Here is a 24,450-nt window from a genome sequence, read left to right on the forward strand (position 1 = left end):
TGCGCCTCGAGGCTTACGCCTCGCCTCAGATTTTGGTGGAGCGCCTCGCTACGCCTCAACGCTTTTAACAACACTGCACCGGAATCTAGGATCCAAGAGGTCTTACCATGGTTGTCACTTGTTGATATGGCCGCTCCCGAATATGAAGGAGATTGAGTTTAAGTATAGGTTGCAATGCCTCCATTAATTGAGTTAAAGAGAGCGAACCGATGTACTTGGAGTCGTCCACTTCACTCCTTTTAACTGAAGTCACTCTTTTGTCTTCTTTATAGTCCTCTTTCTTTCTTTTGAGACAAAAAGGTTTGATGTGTCCCGGTTCATAACAATGATATCAAATAATTTTTTCACCTTTTTTTGAATCATGATCACCCCTCTTTTCATAGTTGGGGTTTCTACCATTCTCATTTCTTACAAAATGAGGTGGTTTATAATTCTTCGTATGATTTTCGGGCTTTGACATAGCAAGCATAGATTCTTCATCCTTAGAAGTGGATGGTCTTTTCAATCTATTTTCTTCCATAGTTAATTCTTCAAGGGTTTCAACTATGGAAGAAACCCCTCCTCTATGAAGAATAGCGGATTTAGTTCCTTTAAATTCGGGCCTAAGCCCATTTATGAATTGATAAAAATGCTTCGTTTTGATTTGATTTTCGTGGAGCTCAACATCTTGTGGGCAATGCCACTTGGCTCAAGAAGAGCCAATTCATCCCATAGGAGAGAGAGTGCATTATAGTACTCCCTTATGCTCATCTCCCCTTGAGTCATCGTCCTTACTTTATTTTGGACATTACATATATACGCAATATCCTTAAGACTATACATGTCTTTAAGGTATTTTCATGCATAACTAGCGAAATCAAACTTCGCTAAACTAAAACATTTATGAATGTCCACACTATTGATGAACCATCCATTAATTTTGGAATGACCCATCCTCCCTTCCTTCCATATTTTCTAAAACATTTATGAATGTCCACACTATTGATGAGCCATCTATTAATTTTGGAATGACCCATCCTCTATTCCTTCCATATTTTCTCATATTCGGAAACAACTTTAGCCATTTTCTTTCCTTGAAGCGCAACTTTTTTTTCATTTTTCAATTTGGTAAGAACGAGTTTAGGCTCTTTTTCGGTGCCATCAACCAACCCCCAAAGTCCCTTTTCTCATATTTTATGTTTAACTATGGATGCCCATATTACATAGTTAGTGTCATTTAGGCGTACAGGAATGGAGACTATCACTTCCCTCTTATTCTCCATTTACAACGAGTGAAAATGAAAGAGAAAGGAGGAAGAGAGAAAAAGAATGCGATACAAGACTTTTTTTTTGGAGATGATCCGCTTCCCGATGCAACAATCAAGTTTTTGATGTATTGTGCCACCAAATCCACGATCCTCCTCTTGATCACGATCTTTTTTTGAACAAACGCCCTTTGGAACACCAAAGCTCTGATACCATGTAATCAAATGGATAGAATTCAATACACATGCAAGAACACACTTTCAATCAAATAGAATACTTGACTGAGTCACCGATCCACCCACACAAGGGTCTAAAGAATTGTTATTGCATACAACAACAACAACAACAACGCCTTCATCCCAAAACAATTGGGGTCGGCGATATGAACCAAAAAAGAAAATCATTCTGGGTCTTCTACATGAATCCTTCTCCTCCAATCATTTCTATCCAATTGTTATTGCATATAGATACGCATAAAAATGAGTTGAGTTTACAAGGGCTGATAAGGTCTATTTATACTACATTGAGGAGCTATAGGGTGCAACTCCATATGACTCTTGGGGTTGCACCCAACTATCACATATGTGACTGTTGGGGCAGCTCCAACAACTATATGGAGTTGTCCTTTTCACGGTCAGTCAAGAAAGACTGTAAAAAGCAGAAATACAGTGCAGAAATAAAAGACTGTAAAAAGCAGAAATAAAGTACACAAAAAAGATAAAAATGTCAGCCCATTAGGGGCTGATGCCTATTAGGTAAAAGGACCGAAATACCCCTGCTGGGTATTTCAGTTTAAAGCAGAATATAAACATATACATACGTATATGTATATATACATATACATATACATATATGTATATCATATCTTAACCGTTTCTCACCGGAACTTATAATAGGAAATTCTTAAGCATTTTCAATCTATAAAAATTTAGGCCTTGTGCATCATCATGACTCATAAGATGTTCATCGACAAGGTTTCATCCATATATGGGTAGCACCTTCATGTTTCTCCAACAATCTTTTTTTCAGGGCTATCGCTTTAATCGAAACAATTTCTCAAACTTGAGCATTTGGCAAGGACAAGATTGTCATTAGTGTTTTTTCTGCAGGTTATATTCCACGAGCTCCTTCAAGGATGTTCACTAAATCACCAACAATGAACACTCAAAATAACCACAATAGGGGTTCATACACAAATACCCACTAAATGGGTTTCAAGAACAAGAGGAAAAATAATAATTTTATTGATTTAAAACATGAAAAGACTTCATGCTTGTGTTTAAGGAAGTATATCCAACAATATCGAGAAAAATCATCCACAAAAATCACATAATAGGCAAAGCCTCCCTTGAATATGACGGGTGCCGGTCCCCAAACATCCGAATGAATAATTTCAAAAGGTTTTGTGGTGAACATAAATCTTTGTTCAAAAAACATACTTCTCATTTTTTCAAGAATGCAATCATTACAAGAGAATGTATTTTTATAAATATTTTTAACAAAATGCAAATAGGATAACTTGGTAATGTTGGGATGACAAAGTCTTTTGTGCCACACATTTATGTCTTTATGTTGGACCACATTACAAAAATGAGTTTTAGGAATTTGAAGATAGTCCACATAGTACAAGTCTACCTTCCTAGCCCAATCAACCTCTCAGACAGGTGATCCTGTATTAAACATTTATTATATGAGAATTGAATGCCACATCCAAGGCCCGAGAGTTGAGAAACGGAAAGTAAGTTCAAATTTAATTTTGGTATAAATCTAATTTTAAGAATAAAGAATTTTTGGGTTTCAAAGTTTCCAATCTCCTTAATTTCAAGAGAAGTGCCATCCGCGGTTGAAACAAACGATGGTAACGAATTTTTAGAATATTCGGAAAGAGAAGAAGTGTTTGGAGACATGAAATGAAGCACCCGAGTCTAAAAGCTAAGAAGTTTTATTTGAAGGGGAAGGAGTAGATACGGCGGCACCAGAAATGACTCCCTTAAGAAAATGTTGAAGAACTTCCATATTTTAATTTAGAGAGGTAACTTCATTTGTAGAAGTAGATGCACTTTCTTCTTTTTGAGGTTGGGATGTAGTTGCCATAGCCAATAATTTCTTTCATTTGAGACAAACCGGTTTGATGTGTCTCGGTTCCTTGCAAAAGTGACACAATTTTACTATAGTCCCTTCTTTCACCTTGTCCACCATTGGATCCTTGATTTTGATTTTTAAAATGAGGAGGTTTATATGTCCTCAAGTTGTTCCCGGGCCTAGAAACGGCATTTGCTCCATCATACTCTTCTTGATTTGTAGGCATTGCAAGAAGACTTGAATTTTGCTTGCTAATGCTCATATGAGTTTCCTCTCCACTTAATTTTGTAATGACGTCTTCAAGAGAGGGGAAAGTGAAGGAGGATAGAAGAGAAGATATAATTTGCTCAAACTTGGGTCTTAGTACATTCAAAAAATTAAAAAAACGATCTTCTAATTGTTTATGAGGAAGCTCTATGGCTTCTCCACTCCACTTTGGTTCGAGCATAGCAAGCTCATCCCAAATGGAAGAGAGTTCGGCAAAATACTCCCTTATAGTCATTTTTCCTTGAAGAAGGGTTAACGCCCTTTTTTGGAGGTAATACTTATGGGACAAGTCCCTAGAAGTGTACATCTTCTCAAAATACTCCCATGCTTGAGATGCCTTTTTGAACTTTATAATATTGGTGTTGATTTTTGTCTCAACGAAGAAGAAGATCCATGACAAGATCTTGAAGTTCTTCATTTCCCACTCATGATTTTTGCTATATTCCTCAAGAGTCTTAGTTCTTTCATCTCCCTCAAGAATTTTGATTTCCCATCTTTCAACCAAAGTGATTTTAGGCTCCGGTTTCGGAATCGAGCCTTGAACGTAACCCCAAAGCCCTTTTTCTTTAATATAGGCTTCCATATTTCCGGCCCACAAGTGATAATTGGAGCCATTAAGCTTAAAGCTAAGAGAGAAATGAGAGTTTTTTCACTCATTAGAGAGATAAGATGAGAGAAAAGAATACATACCACAATAAGATTTTAAATCTTACTTGTTGTAGTAATCTTCTAAAATATTGGATGGAAAAGAGTATTCACGCCAATCACTAAAAAGTTGAAGGCATGCTTTTCGAGGCACTCAATATTGTGAAGAACTGCAAGATTTTCTTTCTCCAAGCAACCTTGCTCTGATACCATATGAAAATCTCTATTAAAAAGAGTATTTGTGTATGAACACAATGCTAGAAACACAAAGTGTGCACAAAGGCACAAGGAGAACTTTCACAAGTGCACAAAGGCACGGATACACATGCACAAAAGCATAAAAAATATGAACTTCAATATATTGAGTCCCAAATGGGCTTTACAAAAACATTAAATGCGCTAGAGGGGGATCACCCCTATATATACAAAAAGGAGAAGTGGGGGGGCTCCAACATACGCGTTGGAGTCCCTCCAAAGGTTATAAATATAACCATTGGAGGGGGCTCCAATGTATATGTTGTGGGCCTCCCGTGTTACAATAATGAAAAAACAAAAAACAAAAAATAAAAAGAAAGAAAAAAATAAAAAGGAAAATATAATCATATTCTCAAATGAAAATATGCGTAAAATAGGAAAATGACCGAAATACCCTTATTGGATTATGAATATATATATATATATACTTAGATAGATACATATACATATATATACTATATATATGTATATGTATCTCTCTCTCTATATATAAAAAGATCATTACATTTTAACAAAATTCTCCCCTTGAATCAGTGCGAAATATAAAAATATCATTCATAAATTGATTTTTGACTAGATTATGAAATATCTAGAAGTGTGAAAAAACTTTAGACTTATGTTTGAGAAAATAAATCCAAGTGTCTCATAAAATCATTCAAAAAAATTACGTAATATATAAAGTCACCCTTTGATATAACATGCGTAGGTCTCCACACATCCGAATGTATTAACTCAAGTGGTTGAGAAAAAACAAAGGTTCTTTCTTAAAAAGTTAATCTCTTCAATTTACCAAGAATACACTTTTTACATGTAAAATTTTCAAAATTACAAAAAAAATTCATCTTTGGAAAAAACTGGATCTTGGATACACTAGGATGACCAAGTCTCTTATGGCATAGATCCAAATTCACTTTTTGAACATTACAAAAAAATATATTCTTGGGTATTTCTAAAAAATCTATGTAGTATAAGCCTCATTCTCTATGGCCTTCCCCAATCAGCTTTCCTGACTGACGATCCTGCACTCAACAATCACGAGAGAAGAAGAAAACATTACATCTATGGTCAGATAATTGAGAAACAAATAAAATATTTAAGTTAAATTTAGAAATATATCTAATTTGTAGAATACAAAATCTTTTTGAGTTTTGAGAGATATTTTCAAAATTTTCTATTCCTTTTATCTCAAGAGATATTCCATCAATGATGAAAACATTTGACCCACTTGAATTATGACATTCAGATAACATATCACTATTTGGTGTAATATGAAAAGAGACACCTGATTCAAGAAGCCAAAGAGATTTACCGAGATCAGATACGCTGAAGGAAGAGACCGCGTCTCCAGTGGATGAAGATGCTCCTTTGAGTAGAGGTTGAAGCGCCTCCACTAATTGTGTTAAGGACATGTTTCCAATGGATGGTTCACTTAATTCCTGTGGAGGTCCAACAGAGGCAACCTTCTTCTCATAGAGTTTCTTCAATTTAGGACAATATGTTTTTATGTCTCGATTTATGACAATAGTAGCAAATAAATTTTTTTTCATACTCATTGCCTTGCTTCTCATCATTTGTCCTTTTATAGTGTGGGGGTTTGTAGGTACGAACATAGTTTTTCAGTCTAGATACGACTAGAACCGAGTCATCATTACATTTTGAGATTCTCCTTTCAAGCCTATTTTCCTTCATACTTAATTCTTCTATCGTATATTCTATTGAAGGGAATTTCTCTCAATGAAGAAGAGCGAATTTGGTGGATTCAAACTTTGATCTCAATACAACAACAACAACAACAACAACAACTACGCCTTCATCCCAAAACAATTGGGGTCAGCGATATGAACCAAAAAAGAAATTCATTTTGGGTCTTCCACATTAATCCTTTTCCTCCAATCATTTCTATCCAACGCCATGTCCTCGGTGAGGTTCAAAGCATTCATATCCTTTCCTATCATCTCCATCCAAGTCTTCCTAGGCCTACCCCGACCTCTTTTAACTAATATATTTTCCCATTTCTCCAACCTTCTAACTGGAGCATCATTAGGCCTTCGCCGAATATGTCCAAACCACCGTAAACGATTCTCTCGCATCTTATTTTCAATGGGTGCAACACTTACCTTCTTACGTATCTCTTCGTTCCGAATCTTATCTTTTATTGTATTTCCACACATCCATCTAAGCATCCGCATCTCAGCTACACTCATTTTTTGAATATGATGTCTCTTGGCAGCCCAACATTCCGTACCATATAGTAAAGCGGGTCTAATAGTCGTCCTATAAAACTTTCCCTTCAACCGCAATGGCATTCTACGATCGCACAGCACTCCAGTAGCACTTTTCCATTTCATCCACCCAACCTTTATCCTATGATTTACATCTCCATCAATTTCTCCATACTTTTGAATGATGGATCCCAAATATTTGAAATAATCATTCACCGGTATATCTTGCTCACCAAGCTTCACTACACTCCCATCACTACTTCGTTGCTTACTAAACCGACATTCCATATATTCAGTCTTACTCTTACTCAACTTAAAACCTCTAGCTTCCAATGTCTGTCTCCATAATTCTAACTTAGCATTAACCCCAGCTCTAGACTCATCAATCAAAACAATATCATCAGCAAACAACATACACCACGGTACATTTTCTTGAATTGATCTCGTAAGCTCATCCATCACTATCGCAAATAGGAAAGGGCTTAAAGCAGATCCTTGATGTAACCCAACCGTTATCGGGAAATTGGTTGTCACCCCTCCACAAGTGCGGACATTGGTTACTACTCCTTCATACATATCTTTAATTATACTAATGTACTTGAGAGAAACACCTTTCTTCATCATTGTCCACCAGAGAACGTCCCTAGGTACTCTATCGTATGCCTTCTCTAAATCAATAAAAACCATATGCAAATCTTTGTTCCTCTCTCTATATCTTTCAATAAGTTGTCTAAGAAGATGTATAGCTTCCATAGTTGATCTTCCAGGCATAAAACCAAATTGATTCTCCGATATCATGACAACCTTCCTCAACCTAGACTCAATCACCCTCTCCCAAAGTTTCATAGTATGACTCATGAGTTTTATACCACGATAGTTTGTGCAATCTTGTATATCACCCTTATTCTTATATAAAGGCACCAAAGTACTCTTCCTCCACTCATTAGGCATCTTATTTGTTCGCCAAATCAAGTTAAAAAGATTTGTCAACCATTCTAAACCTTTCTCTCCCAAGCATTTCCAAGCCTCGATAGGTATACCATCTGGGCCAACTGCCCTTCTTGATTTCATTTTCTTCAAAGCCTCTGCAATTTCTTTCTTTTGAATCTTGCGCATGAAGTCATGATTTATCTCATGAAAAGGAATGGAGAAGTCTCCAAGATCTTGAGCATGACTATCATTAAATAGCTTATCAAAATAATCTTTCCATCTCTCCTTAATCTCCTCATCTTTGACTAAAACCCTTTGCGTTTCATCTTTGATACATCTAACCATACCCAAATCCTTCGATTTCCTATCTCTCATCTTTGCAAGCCTATAAATATCCTTCTCGCCTTCTTTGGTATCCAACTTGTCATAAACCTCCTTATATACCTTAGCCCTCGCGTTTCGAACAACTTTTTTAGCTTCCTTCTTTGCTATCATATACTTCTCCAAATTCTCATTATCACGACTCTTACTTAGATTTCTATAACACTCTCTTTTAACCTTAATAGCTAATTTGACATCCTCGTTCCACCATGATGTATCCTTACCTAGTGGTGCACCGCCTTTAGACTCACCCAATACCTCCTTAGCTACTTTTCTCATACCACCCGCTATCTTATTCCACATTGATTCTGAATCCTCCTCGAGACACCAATCAACTTCCTTAACTACCTGCTCTACAAACATTCCTTGTTTAGCTCCTTTCAGTGCCCACCACTTAATTCTAGGATCTATCCTATGTCTATCCCTTTTGCGGCATTGTCTAATTCTAAGATCTAAAATTAAGACTCTATGTTGTGTAGCTACACTTTCTCCTGGTATAACCTTACAATCGATGCAACAACCCCTATCTCTCTTTCTAAGTAGGAAAAAATCTATCTGACTCGTATTAACCCCACTTTTAAATGTTACTAGGTGAGACTCCCTCTTCCTAAACCAAGTGTTTGCTAAGATCATATCATAGGACAAACAAAAATCTAAAATCCTTTCTCCACTTTCATTTCTTTCTCCTATACCATAGCCTCCATGGATATTCTCAAATCCATCCCTACTAATGCCTACATGTCCATTAAGGTCACCGCCGATGAAAAGCTTTTCTCCATAAGATGTCTCTTGTACTACTCCATCTAAATCTTCTCAAAATTGATGCTTAATGGAATCATCTAAACCTACTTGAGGTGCATAAACACTAATAATATTAATAATATCCGTACCTAATACTAATTTAATAAGTAAAATTCTATCACCCTTCCTACGGACCTCAACTACATTATCTATAAACTGACGACTCATAACAATCCCTACTCCATTCCTATTCCTATTTATTCCTGTATACCAAATCTTATATCCCCAAGGTTCTATCACTTTAGCTTTCTCACCTACCCATTTGGTCTCTTGAAGACATAAAATATCAATCTTTCTCCTACACATAACATCTACTAACTCTACCAACTTACCAGTTAAAGACCCTATGTTCCAAGTGGCTAACCTAATTTTATGGTCTTGGACTAACTTCTTTACCCCCACCCGTCCAACAAAGTGAGGGAACCCTTGCCTATTTGACACCACACCCGGGCGCCGGTGTGACGCGTCGCTTCTGGGCGACGACCTAGCAACCCTTGCACATTTATCACTGCCTCCGGGCCTAGAGAGTACAGCGCGTCGCTCAGTAGGGAACGCCCCAACGAAATTCTCATATTGGTTCATTTTCATAGGATATGACAAAGTTTTTATGCTGGCTGTCACAGGCCTACCGCAACCCTCCTCCTTTATCCGGGCTTGGGACCGGCAGTGTATAACTACACAGGCGGAGTTAAATTGAAAACAATGCTCCGTATCTATTTGATTTTGACGGAGTTCTCTGTCTTCCGGATAATGCCACTTTGGTTCAAGAAGCGCAAACTCTTCTCATAATTAGGACAAATTATTATAGCATTCTTTAATGCTTTTGTCCCCTTGAACCATATTTCGTACCTTATCTTGTAAGTTGCACACATGTGCAATATATTTAAGAGAGTACATTCTCTTAAGATAATCTCATGCATTGTTTGCATGTTCAAATTTTGTAAGACTTGAACATTTCTTGATGTCGATACTACTATTGAGCCAAGACATAATCTTGCCATGTCTCATTCTCCATTCCTTTCACTTTTTTTCATAAGTGTTTATTGTCTTATTTTTCTCAACCTCCGTAAGAGGTATTTCTTTTTCACTTTCTACTTTGGTAACGATTAATTTAGGTTCTGGATCAGTCTCATCCACTAATCCTCACAACCCTTTTCCCCATATAAGATTCTTCATAATTGAAGCCCATGTTACATAGTTGGAGTCATAATGGGTTTTATGGTGACATTATCATTGCCATCCATTTTTACAAGGTTTAAAAAAAGAGAGAAAATAATAGAGAAGGAGAAGAGAAAAGAATAAGAGTAACGGTGGAAGTCACGAGCATTTTACCACCACGGAAATGCTACCAATCACGAACACTTTGAATAGAAAATATAAGAGAGCTCCAACACTTTCAAATTTGGAGTGGCACACTTCCCAATGTTCCAAACACAATTTTCAGCTTGATCACCTAGCTTTGATACCATGTAAGAACACAAGCTCCTTCAAAGATGTTCACTAAATCACCAACAATAGACACTCAAAGAGTTCCACTAAAAATTACCGAAATGAACAATCAAAAGAACCGCAATATGGGTTCAAATGCCCACTAAATGGGTTTCAAGAAGAAGAGAAAAAATAATAATTTTATTGATTGTAATCCACACAAAATTCATACATTGAGTGGGGGAAAATGCCCCATATTTATACACAAAAAGAAAGGTGGGAAGAGAGAGCGTTGGCCTCCCAATGGCTCTATTTAGAGCCGTTGGGAGTCCAACGACTCTTTTTTGTATTGACTAGTCAATGCTTTGACTAGTCAATGCTTTGACTAGTTCAATACAAACCAAACTAAAAAATTAAAAATTAAACTAAAAAACCTAGTTACTATACATTATTTTTAACAAAAGCTTCTAAGAATTCAATTGGATCTAGCATTTTATAGATATGGGAGGAAAGAAAAAAGGGAGAAAATATTGTCCTCTCTGCCGATCACCAAAGCATAAACTTTGTAGCATGCCATTTTAAGTGAATTTCATCTTGCTTCGAGTTTTCCCCTGTTTGGTTTAATAGTTAAGAACACTTGTATAAAATCTATTTACAAAATAAGTATCCCCAAGTATCACAATCTATGACTTCTGTGAAACAATACATTATTTTCTGTGGCAAAATTACAGTTTCCATGTTAAGAAACGAAGTTTTAATTTAAATACAAGATCACTAAAGTGACCCTGTTGGAAGTCACGTGACAATTTTAGTGTGCTTTAGTTGTCAGCAGATACGTTAGATTGTGACTGATTGAAGCAAACATAGAGAAGACGTAGACTACAGTTTTGAATACCCTTCTTTATATATGTTTTAATTTGTTGTTTGCATTGTTTGATCCATGGTTATCGGAAGCTGCTTGCTACATGGGGAAACCCACTCCCCCAGAGGCACGCTTCAGAAGCGGAAAACTCGTCACTTTTCTAAAAGGAGGGGAAGCTTTGGGAAACCAGCTTCTGAAATATGGGAAACTTGTTTCCCTTTAGTGCGAAGCCTGCTTCCCCCTCGTTTCCCTAGTCAATTCTCCCTCTCTTCCTTAATGTTTCTCTCTTGCTTCTTGTCGCTTCCCACTTGTTTTTCACTTCCTATGTTTTTCATATTAAAGAATAATAATTTTTTTATGACAAGTTTGCTTGTTGATTGTACATCATTTTGTACTTATTTTCACCTCATTTCTTATTTGCTTTAGTTCGTGCTTCATATTGCTTCTTATGTGTTTCTTTTTCATTTGTCATGTGCTTGTATGATAGCTTCACAACCGTATCCAGCTTCTCGCTTCATGTTACTTTTTAGCACTTGTTTCTCCGCTTTCTTCCGAAAAAGCACCCCTATGTAATTAACCACACAACTATTGAGCCCTTTCTTTATAATGTAAAGGAACCTATTTAAAGAGCTGATGATAATTACCCTCTCCCACTCTAGTGTCCTCGTAGGTGGTGCAGTTATTGTTGAAAGGAGTGGAGAGGCAATCTGGAGGATCAATAATTCAGGGGTATGTTGTCTTTTCTCCTTTTTTTGCTTTTTTCCAATTCAAATTTATATACAGGAATATATTTTATTTGAGGAAATGTAAAGGAACAAAGTCTTATAATGAGCCTGTGTGGAGAGGGGTTTCCTTGGCCTTGCTACAAAAAAAAAAGTCATTTGGTTGGAGAGTAAGCTAGAGTTTTATTTTCAGCATAAGAGAAATGTCATTGCTAGGATCGATGCCTTTACACGAACTGCACATTATCTTCCAACTGCCTAGGGCTTACCTTCATGTGGGCTTTGTATGAGCGGTCTAGTGACTGTTAACCTTACTCGTTGTTCCCTGCCTAGAAGTCATGGGTCTCTATTTAGTTCTAAATATTTTTCATTGTGCCTACTATAGCAAGGTTCTATAATAAGGTTAAGGTCTGTAGTTGGGTAATTGTTTTTTTTTAATTCGCTAGATGTACCTTCAGCATGCAGAAACATGAAATTTAAGAGGTCAGTGCGATAAAAAATGCTTGATAATGATAACGATCATGTCTTCATCGTATTTTCTTGCATTGGCATGAATATGTACCATGATTTTATGGTGCAAACTCTGCCTTTATTAAAATAATATTGAAAAAAGTAATTGATGTAAATTCTACCTGTAAACCGAATAAGTCGGCTATACTTTATGATATGTGGTATACCTTCGTTTCTAGCAGCCATGTCTATATAGAATTTGTGGTTTTTTTCCTGGCCCTGAAGTATGATTTGGTTAATGATGCAGAAATCATTCGAAGAAGCAATGGAGTCGATTGAAAAAATCAAAACTCACAAAGATGGTAAACCTTGAAGGATTTTCTAACCGACAACTTTTTAGAGATATGATCTACATTTTATTCTAGTAATTTTTTATTTTACTTTTATACGTGTATCTAATCATCTTCTCTTCCATAAAAATAATTGAATGCTTTTGTCTGACTAGTCCACATTGTAAACTTGGGAAATAATATATAGCAGTTTTTTAAACTGAAACTCCGTAGACTTGAATTTTAACTTAACTCTGTTTTTTTTTTTTTGCTTTTTGGTGCCTATGAGCATCAATTTTCAAAATGTTAAACTGTTAAAGTGTTTAAGTTGGTTCTAGTGCACATTATATACACTCGACGGGGTGGATGGTGTTCCTCATTCACAGCAAATATGATTGACAAGCTCATTGAATCACCACATTGAACGAGTGCATTTTGTTTAGGTGCATTTCTCCATACCTAAACGGCATTTAGGTGCTGAGCTTATTCTTCATTGGTATGGTATTATACAAAGCTTGCTCAACAGTATTGTACTCTGAGGTTAAAGAAATATTACCTGCTGTTGCACCTAAATCCAATGTTGTCAGAATTGGTTTCTAAACCAAATCATTTTTCAGAATGATTTAGAGAATCGGCTGATTCAGAATCGAATCAAATTGTTTCCAATTGGCATTGTTAAAATTTCAATTTTTTGAAAAAGTTTAAAAATAAAAAACAGGAAAATTATGAAAATACAGAAATAAAGTAAATGATTACGTACAGGGTCCAATCAAATTCTAAAATATGAATCTAATTAAACAATCAAATAGCCAATAAACATTATGATTATCATAAAAACTAAAAAATAAAAGGAAAAGCAATTCAGCTTATTTTCAAGAAAATCTGTGTAGAACCAATTTGATTTGAAGTTCGAACTGGCTGGTTCCGGACAATTCGATTCCATTATACCGACATTGGCCAAATCACTACCAGCCCCCCCATCATCTTAGGACCATAGCAAATTGGGAATGATTCTCGAGTCAACTATGATCAAGACATATTCATGGCTGTTGCTTTAGGAGCCTTCTATTTGGACCATTGCAACTAAGTCCTATAATTCAGTTTAAGGACCACGCTATCTGCAATCAATGATCGTGTTTCATGTTGTTAAGATGACCACATCACCAATGCTGGTATTGTACTTGTGAGTAATGATATGTTTATCATGTGCTTGAGGTCACCCCTTGTGCATGTGCTACATGGACAGTTGGTCTCATAGGTGATCATGAATGCTTGTCCTGATAATGTTTGGTAAGCAAGTTATGGCGTAGCATGCATGAAATTTCAAAAACCTCTTTTATGTCAAAAATCTGGCCATCACACTCTAGAAATGTCACAGGTCTGGTTCTCAAGAAATCTCCACGAGAAGAGTCTCGCTGAAAATTTTAAAAGATCCTGTTTGAAAATTTCAAGACAATACCTTTATATGAAAAAATAGAGAATATTTTAAAAATAGGAATGATTTTCAAAATATTGGCGATGTTTGTTACATAGAACTCAACTGCTCTAAGCATCTGCAATGTTTCTTGAGAAATACAAGAATATGGCATGCTGAACAATGGTCCACTTGAGTTTGATCCCACCAGGCATTGTTCCTTTCAAAGATGGAACTGGTGATGACCACTGACCGATACAAAGGGGTGGTTGCCGGAGGTTGGTTCTTCAATTATCTCCCTATTTTTAACTATTAATGTACCCCAGATTGGCATCAATGTGCTGGCCGGTATTAGATGACAAAAGGGCCCTGAGAGAGCTGACCAGTGTGTGTGAAACAGATCTTTTTTTTTTCTACAGAGAAAGCTGATGGTTAGGCAGACTCCTACCAGTTATACAACCATATCATTGGGATTCGAACTTGCAATGTCCCAACACAAGGTGACATGCACTAACTGTTCCTGCCAGACAAGCGGGCCCCCCTTTGGTGTGTGAAACAGACCTTAGTGATGGGTGAGTCCATGCAATAAGCATCAAGGCCAGAGCAAACACAGAATTTGTGTGTTTGTTTCCAATCAGGAGTAAAGTTAAGAGGTCATATGCATTGAAAAGGAGGGAAACCATTGTTGTCTAAAGGGACCACTAGGCTTAATTTAAAGCACCTGCTGCATGTGGGTGGTACGTCCATGTCGATGGGTCCACAGAGCAGGCTCCTCCTGATCATCATCTTTGGGTCCCACTCTGCAAAGATAAGGGCAATAGGGCAAGGTGCATTAGTCCACCATGGATGAGACTGCTGTTAGCTGGAGCTCTCCATTAACAGATATTTTGCCAAAACAGGAAGTCTTGTTAGGCGAGACATTCTACTCGTCTACCTGTTGGAAAGGTCAGATTCATGAAGAGACTCGAGACCAGGCTTGCTTAAACAAACGTGCCCAAACAGCTCAAATAGAGGCAAGGGAACTTAAGGGCAAAGTGCTACTGGACCATCTGAATATTTGACATTTCCACAATACCAGCAAGGCTTGTGGCTTGATGCATAACTAAATCAGTTTGGTCGTGTGTGTGTGTGAGTATAGAATCACTAGAATATGAGAACTAATTGTGAACAGATTTTTTGTTCTTTTCTCTTGAATCTAACTACATGCTTGAATTTATAACAACCCGCTCATGAATCATCCAATTTCGATGCATAAACTTAATTTTTTAAGGTTTTAAAATCAATGGCTCATAATCTTCATAAATATTCAAGCATTAAAAAATCATATTCTAGTTCTCATATTTAAATGCCCATATTTCTAGTTCTCATATTATATTATATTATATTCTAGTTCTCATATTTCAGTTCTCATATATATATATATATATATATATATATATATATATATATATATATATATATATATATATATATATATATATATATTTGGCACCTTCATGGGTAAGGAACCCCCGATTGAAACTCATAGTAGAAGGGTGTTCTTGTCAAATTTAACCTCATGGTTTTGTTAATCATCGTCAAAATAATAGGAACATTCTCTTGGATCTTTTTTTTTTCTGACGTAAAAATAAAATCTTACAACGGTTGAAATTTTGGAACATTGTACTCTATTGATTTTTTACTTCTCCAAAATATTAAGTACACATTGGAATAACATCATCCAAGCACTGATTTCTACTAATCCAAACATGTAGATCACTAATAGAGTATTAGATGTGCAAAAAATATTGCAGTTTTTTACTAAGAGGTTCGTTACCCACAAGGGTAACACATTAACCTTATATATATATATATATATATATATATATATATATATATATATATATATATATATATATATATATATATATATATAGAGAGAGAGAGAGAGAGAGAGAGAGAGAGAGAGAGAGAGAGAGAGAGAGAGAGAGAGACACGAAATGAAGCATCAACATTAAAGAGAGAATGAAGGGTCAACAAACATTGAGCCTAAAAACCAAAGCAAAAAACAAGCCCGAAGGCCAAGAGCAAGAACAAAATCAGAAATACAGGAGAAGTAAACGAAAAACATGAAAGATTCAGCCCGCTTCAGGAGGCGTCCATGGTGGCAGAAAGCACTGAAGGTCAGGAAACGAGAACCGCAAAATAGTGTGCACGTCTCCTAAGATGCAATGCGCATTCCCGAAAGATGACATTATTGCAGGTCATCCAGACAGCCCACCAGGACGAGAGAAGCCACGCTCTCGAGATAAGCCGCCATCATGCATTTATAATTTCAGCTCAATAGTACTCTCTCTCTCTCTCTCTCTCACGGAGAGAGAGAGAGTACTATTGAGCTGAAATTATAAATGCATGATGTATTTATCCAGTTTAAACCCACGGATGTGTTCAACAAATTTTTTTATTATTAGGGATTGTGTTTTTTCAATGCAAAATTATGTTTTTTTAGCATGCAATTTTGATACATTGTGTACCATTGATTTTTGAAACCCTTGAAAAGCATGCATGGGTGGGCAATGGGCTGACCCGGCCCGCTAATGGACCGAGCTGACCAGGCTGTTGACCAGGCCAGCCTGGTCAAAGCCCAGCCCATTGGAAAACCCCAGCCCACAGTCTGCCTACTTGGTATATATATTCGAGCCCGACCCTGCTGGCCCATAACCCACCTCCACGCATGTCAGTCTTATGGTTCAAAAGCCCAGTTTTTTACTAAGCAAACTACGTGATGGCAACTGTAGAGTCAGACCCACAGAAGAACTCTAAAATTTGTGAAAAAAGAAATAGTATTTCCAATTAGATGGTATGTATAGTCGGATGTATTCAGCATATATTCGCTCCATGGAACACATAATGATCAAGCCTGATTTCAGAACTCGGGATTAGAAGTCACCTGAAAGCCGAAGAGCAAGTTCCCCTAAAACTCATAGGGTGTTGCCACATGGTCTCCGGCAGTGACTCTCCTCGGGAGGAACTAGTGAAATAGTTGAAACAGTCGAATGTAGCATACCATCTGGTAAGTTATCAGATGGCGTTTCGGCATGGCTCCTTCCCTACGTAGCACACAGCCTTAGCGAACCGCACCTACCAGGTGAGTGATACCCTCACGAGGCAAAAAATAAAAAAACAATGGTCCTTGTCATATTTTGCAAATTGATCCTACGTTAGTGCAAAATAGTCCTTTTGTTAAGCTGCTGGCAACTTAACTGTGATCAGGGTTAAAAATACGACAAACCTAAAATTCCCCTCAACACACCAAATACGACCTATCCCTATCCCTCATCTCCTATTTCCCTAAATTATCCATCTCCCCACCCAACAACTCTCACGCAGCATCCAGCAGCTTTCAGGCATCATTTTCCGGCAGTCTCGACCTCTGATGTTATGATAATAACCGGAATATGCACAATGGGCTCGAAAACCAACGATGTAAAACTTAGGCATCGGTTGAGAAGTTGGCACGGGAATGAACAAGGAAACGGTAAGTGGCATCCGAACTGAAGGTAACTTTGGAAATGCTGGCTTTTGCATGTGTCAACTGGGCCACTCGATTCTGGCTTTTGCACGGTTGGATCCCCAGAAGATAAAATGGATGACAGGTGGCAGTGAAGAAGGATGAAGAGCACGTTCGGGTTGCCACAAGTCCCCGTGTGGTTCTTGCCTTGGTGATGTGGTTTAACGGTTTCCGTCAGTGGAGAAGAACGACTGTTAACCTGGGGGACTAATTCGCAAGGGTTAACAAAAAGGCTGGGACCAATTTGCAAAAAACTGATAAGGGAGGGACTGGTGCAAATGGCCAATAAGGCAGAGGGACCATTTTGCCAAAAAAAGCCCATAAAAATAGACACTCTTATCATCATATTTTTATTTTTGACAAAACAAGAGATATTTGTCGCAAAGGAATCGGATCGTTGGAGATGATCACGGACCACCCAAGGCTTGAGAATGAAATGAGTCCAAAATGAAGCGCGGGGACACACAAAACACAGAAAATCACTTTCTGTGTAAAACACAGACAAAAAAACACTGCATGTGCAGCGATTTTCTGTATAAAACACAATACAGAACGTCCCCTACACGCAAATTTTCTGTGTTTTGTGTGGCCTGAGTATTTTCTACCCGCCCTCGATCACTGGATCTTCTCCGAAAGTTATGGCTGTTAGGACTCTCTCTCTCTCTGATCAACATAGGCACACACCAGGTAAAACTCTTAAAACGATTACACTATTGGTAATAAAAAACCAGGACCCAAAAAGTAAGGCAGGAATTCCTTTTTTTTTGTACATCAATGCAATATATTTCACACACAGATAACAAATAACAGGAAACATACACTACTATAATCTACGGACTCGATCACTAGAGAGCTCAACTCACTGCATTTCTCCGACTGCACGAGACCGATAGTCCTTCAACCCTGAGTCGAAGCTCAACCCGGCATCAAAAAGAGTTCATCTCCAGCAAGTATGTCCGCCTCTTCACAAGAGCCCTAACAGCGGCCTCAAACGGCCCATCAAAGGCCGCACACACGAACGCCTCCGCCTCCTTCCGACTCACAGCGCCACCACCCTCAGAAGACGGCCTGATCGACATTAACGTTGCCCCCTGCATCCCCATTCCTCCCGGCAACTCCAGATACGGTGCGTACGTTAGCTTCATGTTCAATGCCGGCACCTGCGTCCTGTTCGCAGAAGCAGACGCCGCGAGCGGCTTCTCTCTGAACTCCCTGAGCTGCCCTTCCGCCATGATCAACGTCCCGTGCCCGTCGGCATCCGTCAACACCAAGTTCTTCAGCGTGGGGTGCTCCCTGATGATCTGCTGTAACAGGAAATGCCGCGAAGATGCCGCGATTAGCGAAGTGATCGTCCACACCACCCTCAATTTCAAGCCACCGTTTGTATAGAACGATTCGGGTATGCTCCCGTTGTCGTCTGTTGCTGCCTCGGGATCGCTCGGGGGTTTCCGGTCGATTTTCGTGCCCCCCAGAATGACGCAGCGGTGGAGGGTGCTACCGAACTCTGCCTTCCATTTGAGGAGGACGCCGTCCTCGGCACCGTAGTCGCTGGTGGGGAGAACGATGCGCAGATTCTGTATGTGGTGGAAATTCTTGAGAACCTGAGCAGGGGAGTGGTGGGAGAGTTGGGGGAAGAGCGGTTTGTTGTTGCCGGAACTGCTGTTGTTGCTGCGGAGGTATTGCAAGGGCTTGAGAAGGGAGAATAGCATGGACTTGAGCAGATAGGAGAGGAGGCTCCGGGTCTTCGAGGCCGGCGACGGATCCACGTCTCCGGCATCGCTCCCGCCGGTGACGATGCAGTCAATCTTGAGAAGGACGTCGTGAACCTGCGGGACGAGGGAATTGAAGCGCTTGGAGACAACAGAGCACCGCCCTAGCGACTTCACGTCTTCAATCTTGTTCAAGATCAGCAGTAGAATGGAGTCCGGGATCCAATCGAAGTGGTCCTCGAGTGGAGGATATATGCCGGAGAACGATTCCGATTCCATCAGAAACCTCTAATTCCTTAGTAGATATGAAACCCTTAATCCTTCAGGACCACAAAAATTCTCAAATCACACCAAGAACCCAAACGAATCTTCAAGCTAGGGCAGCGAAAAAAGGGAAAAATTTAGAATAAATATCCAATTACTTTCAAGTACAAGGAAATATCTATCTATCTATCAAACCTCCACGAAAACCATAAACTTCACCAACAAACGCGTCCAGAGCTCCCCAAATCTCACCCCCTCGCAAAACCCCCAGGCACAATTTCCACCCTTTCGCGGAACCAGATAACCCTCGATTCCTTCACGACGACCTCGCAATCGAAACTCGAAAACCCAAACAGAACCTTCACATTCCCAAAACCCTAGATCGAAGACCAAGTAAACGACTCACGAAATTCGCTGACGTTCTCAGCCAGCGAAACCGCGCCCGAAAACTTTCCGGCATCCAAGTTCGACACAAATCGCCGGAAGCAAAGAAGGAAGACGCAGTCGGAAAATTACCAAAGGAGAGAGAACCGAATACCCGACGGATCTCAACAGGAAACCCCGGAAACGGCAAGACTCCAAGAGCATGAAGCGCGCAACATGACGGATTCCGGCCGTCGCCGACCTGGACTCACGGAGAAACCGGAAATCGTGTCCGGAGAAGAGGGGAGGAAACCCTAAAATCGATCTGAAAATCGTTCCTAGGATTTTTTTTCCCTATTTTCCTTTTTTCTTTTTCTTTTCCTTTTACCGGACCACAAAACCCCCCACTCTGGCATCCCTGTTTTATAGAGGGGGGTGACGATGGTGACAGCACCGTTAGAATTACCGTCAGACACGTCCACCTGTTTTATCTGCAAGAGACGGAGTAACGTTGACGGCGTTAGCGGACGCGGGAACGGCTGGTGGGCGGACACGTGACCGCTTTCTTTGCCGCCTTAAGGAGAAGCGACGGCGTAGCCGGTCGGTCTAAACGAATTTACTCTTATACCCTTAGTGAAACGGGAAGCCGGATGCTTCTATTGTGGACCCGATCCCTGCTTAAAAGGATCCATGTCTAGATTTGGATCTGATGGGTCACGAGCTGGGGGTTAGACTAGGGCTGCAAACCGATGGGATATGATCGGATATCCGATTCAGTCCCACATGTTATTTGCAGATGTAGATCCTTCAAGTAAAATCCGAATGTGAAATCAGATAAGATTCAAATCTGTTCAATCGATTACTTTTGGATTCGGGTCAGATTTCGATCAGCACTTTAAGTCAGGAATCAAAATCTGACTTGATTGCATCTTTCACATGGAAATAGCTTGTTTTGTTCCTTTTTTTTTTCGGATCCAGTATTACCACGTGTATTATGTATTCGGTTTCAACTTTAATTCCTAAGATCTGATTCAGATCCAGAACAGAATTCGGATCTACAGTTTATATTTCGGATTCATATTTAGATCTAGCTGGATCCAGCCCGAATCCGACCCATTTGAGTTTAAAGCTGGGGCTTTCAATGGGTCGGACCTGATACGACCTGATGGGCTAGATGTTGAAGTGGACCTAATATAGATAGACCCAAATCCACTTTTCCCACCTAGGGACCGATCGTTCGCTGGTTTGGGCTTTTTCCTGTTTATGATAGACCCGGTTTTGTAGGACTTATCCTGTAACCAAAAAAAAAAAAGTGTAACTAAGTCAGATTAGAATATCTTAGGCATTAAGAAAACAAGCGTAGTTGCTTGGTCGATGGAAGAAGGTTGAGGGTTTGAACAAATCAAATTGACCGTCCATCTGAATTGAATTTGCTATAACCAGCCCATCACCACAATGGTAAAAAGCTTAAGAATAGGCATTGAGTCAATCTTCACTCAAACTTGGAAAATCGGCTGAATCAGTTCTTCATTTTATTAATTTTTAGTTTTATAATAACTATAATATTTATTAGATGTTTGATTGACCAGGCATTAAATGCATATCTTGGAACTTGATTGGACCTTAGGTGCAAACGGGTCGGATGTTGCCAGATCTGAATTTAAATCCTGATCTGAATCAGATCCGAGGAGGTAAGGTTAAATCTTAATCCCAAATACATAACACGATACTTAGATCAAGGAAAAAATAGAACAAAACAAGCCATTTACATGTAAAAAAAATGAAAAGGGGTATCTGACAAATCATGTAGCACTGGGATCACATATCTGACTAGATCATATCTGTTTGCAGCCCTACCTATAAGTAGGGGTCTCAACGGGTCAGGTTTGGTTCCGACCCAGGTGGAACTAGACCTGGCCCCAATTTTTTGGTATGATATCGGGTCCAACCCAGGTCTAATCTGACCCACCATAGGAGAAATCATACCTGAACCCGATAAGAACTACATGAACCAGACTCGGGCCATACCCGATAAAATACTAATTTTTATCATTCTTACATTAAAAAATTGCAGGTCTTAATCGGAATTCAGGTCGGGCCCAAGTCTGGTATAGAATTTCACAAACTATACTCAGATCCATGTATTAATCGGATCATCAGGTCCAAATCCGGGTCTTCTTATTCATCACCATACCCTGACCCTATAGGGTTTGGTACGGACCCGTTGACGCCCCCTACCTATAAGTCATCGGTTTACTTCATTTTTGTATTTTCATAAATTTTTTATTTTTTATTGTTATGATATTTGAACTTTTTCTAAAAAAATCAAAAGTTTTAGACGACTGATTCGTCATGAATCAACAGTATTCTTTACATCGTTTTGAAAAAAGGATTCAGTTCATAAACCAATTCTGACAACATTGCAATAATAATCAGTGTAGATGCAAGAATCACTATTCCTTATTACTTGGCTTAGTTGTTTGTTTGATCCAAAGTGGATAGTTTGGATCAAATAGAGATAGTCCATCAGTAAAAAGCTAGATATGAATTGCTTTGTAATGGTTTGCCCCAATTAAGTCCACTACAACAACAGTTAAGGGTTGAGCGTAGGGGTGTCAACGGATCAGGTTTGGTTCAGACCCAGGTGGAACCAGACTTGGACCCGATCTTTTGGATGGTATTGGGTCCGCACCCAAGTCTAATCAGGTCTACTATAGGAGAATTCATACCCGGACCCTATAAGAACTACATGTTCCAAACCCCAGGTTCATACCTGGTAAAATAATATTTTTTATCATTTTTACATTGAAAAATTGCGGGTCTTACTCGAAACTCAGGATGAGCCCGGGTATGATATAAAATTTCATAAACTATACCCGGATCCATGTATTAATCAAACATTCGAGTCTGGACCCGGGTCTTAATCGTGTCTTCTTACTTATCACCATACCCGGACCCTATAGGGTTTGGTTCGGGTCGGGTCCCAGTAAACCAAACCTATTGACACCCTAGTTGAGAAGAGTAGGCAACATTAATAATAGGCCATTAAAATATGAGAACTATAGTGTGAACTGAGATTTTCATACTTCTTTTTGGTTTTTTCTTAAATCTGACAGCAGGATGTGATCTACGTGCTAGGTTTAAAGGGACCAGCTCTTGAATCATCCTATTTTGATGCAAGCACGATTTTTTTTTTTCAGGCTTAAAAAATCAACAGCTCAAAATTTTTATGAATATTCAAGCATCCAAAAATCTCATATTCTAGTGGCTGCAACATGCATATAATATAAATAAAGAATCATCACTTTTCTACAAACGCTTGATTTTGCAAACGTGTTTGCTAGTAGAACCTTTTTATATAGATAATGTTAATTATAAATTATCTTATAACAAAATAAATTGAAACCGATATTAATTATAAATTATCTTAGTTGTAAAAAAAAAAAACATCACTCGAAACCAACTAGCATTTAAGTTGCTTTTGCTTTAAATAAAATAGATCATGAGTGAAAAGTTAGACATGAATTGCTTAGTAGTGCATTACCACAACCACTCCCCTAACATAACAATGAAAGGTTGAGAGTAAACAACGAGCATAAAAATGTAGACCAAGAATCATTACTTCTAAGCAAGAGATTGATATTGCAAGTGAGTTTGTGAGTGGAGTGGGAGGGAAAACATCAGGTGCAATATGATTGCACAAATACTTATGCATTAAGCACCTGATCACCCTCCATCTTGGGGACAGGGGATGTCAGTTGTGGGGCCCAAGGGCAAGGGCTGATGGAGGGCAATCAGGTGCTTAATGCACAAATATTTGTGCAATCATATTGCACCCGATCTGGACTCAGAGTGGGAAGCATCTTTCTGGATATAAAGAACATAAACCAGATCCAGTAAAAATCATGATTTTTAGTATTTTTTTTTCATAAAATAGGCAGATTTTAATTGCATAAGTGAATGGCCTCAGATCTGGTATAGAATTTCATAAATAACACCCAGGTCCATATACTACTTGGATCCTATGGATCTGGCACAATTAACTAACTAAACTTATTTCATTATACCCAGATTCGTCTTATCAGATTCGATTTGGGTCACAGTGGGTCGTACCCGGACCATTGCCAAACCTACTTTAATTTTTTTACCTTCTCCTTTCTAATATGGGTAGGATTTTTTTTTTGAATTACCAACCAGCGGAGGTTCAAATGGACCTTGGATCTGTCTGACCCGAGATTACACACATCTGGTTCTATACCTTCCTCTTTTTGCTTGAGAGTTAGTCCTTGTGGAAAGGGCTTTTATTGTATCTAGACCTTGAATCGGACTTCATTTCTCCAACTGTGACCAGATGCAATGTGTTCGGATCTGGATTGAGTCATGTAGTCCAAAAGAGTTTGGATAACATTTTCTGAGAACTATTAGTAATGAGTATACTGGAGTTCAAGTCCCACTAGGGACCAAACCTAAGCTTGTCCATAAAAGAAATGCATCCGTTTTTCCACGATCCAGAACAACAACCAGCCAGTAA

General features: G+C 38.7%; 1 protein-coding gene and 1 pseudogene across 4 annotated transcripts in view; one reads left to right on the top strand and one right to left on the bottom strand.

Annotated features, from left to right (window-relative positions):
* Window positions 1-12,817, top strand: part of LOC149836424 (Chaperone DnaJ-domain superfamily protein) — a 35,503-nt gene extending 22,686 nt beyond the window's left edge. Inside the window, exons 2-3 of one of the 2 annotated variants that reach the window (XM_090005342.1) lie at window positions 11,778-11,847; window positions 12,598-12,817. In XM_090005342.1, coding sequence (XP_089861468.1) covers window positions 11,778-11,847; window positions 12,598-12,663 — 136 coding nt within the window. In that variant the 3' untranslated portion in view covers window positions 12,664-12,817. The remainder of the gene's footprint in view (window positions 1-11,777; window positions 11,848-12,597) is intronic. The other variant, XM_090005343.1, reaches the window with a different exon arrangement.
* Window positions 12,818-18,325: 5,508 nt separating this feature from the next.
* Window positions 18,326-20,309, bottom strand: LOC149836426 (F-box protein At4g18380 pseudogene; annotated as a pseudogene). 2 transcript variants are annotated; one of them, XR_016431792.1, is made up of 2 exons: window positions 20,073-20,309; window positions 18,326-19,667 (listed from the first exon to the last, which is right to left on the bottom strand). The product of XR_016431792.1 is annotated as an F-box protein At4g18380 pseudogene, transcript variant X2 (transcript). The 2 variants fall into 2 exon arrangements; XR_016431791.1 differs by having other exon boundaries at window positions 19,752-20,309.
* Window positions 20,310-24,450: the final 4,141 nt, after the last annotated feature.

The sequence above is a fragment of the Nuphar pumila genome, chromosome 5, assembly GCF_984573655.1.
Source record: "Nuphar pumila chromosome 5, dmNupPumi1.hap1.1, whole genome shotgun sequence".
Taxonomy (NCBI): domain Eukaryota; kingdom Viridiplantae; phylum Streptophyta; class Magnoliopsida; order Nymphaeales; family Nymphaeaceae; genus Nuphar; species Nuphar pumila.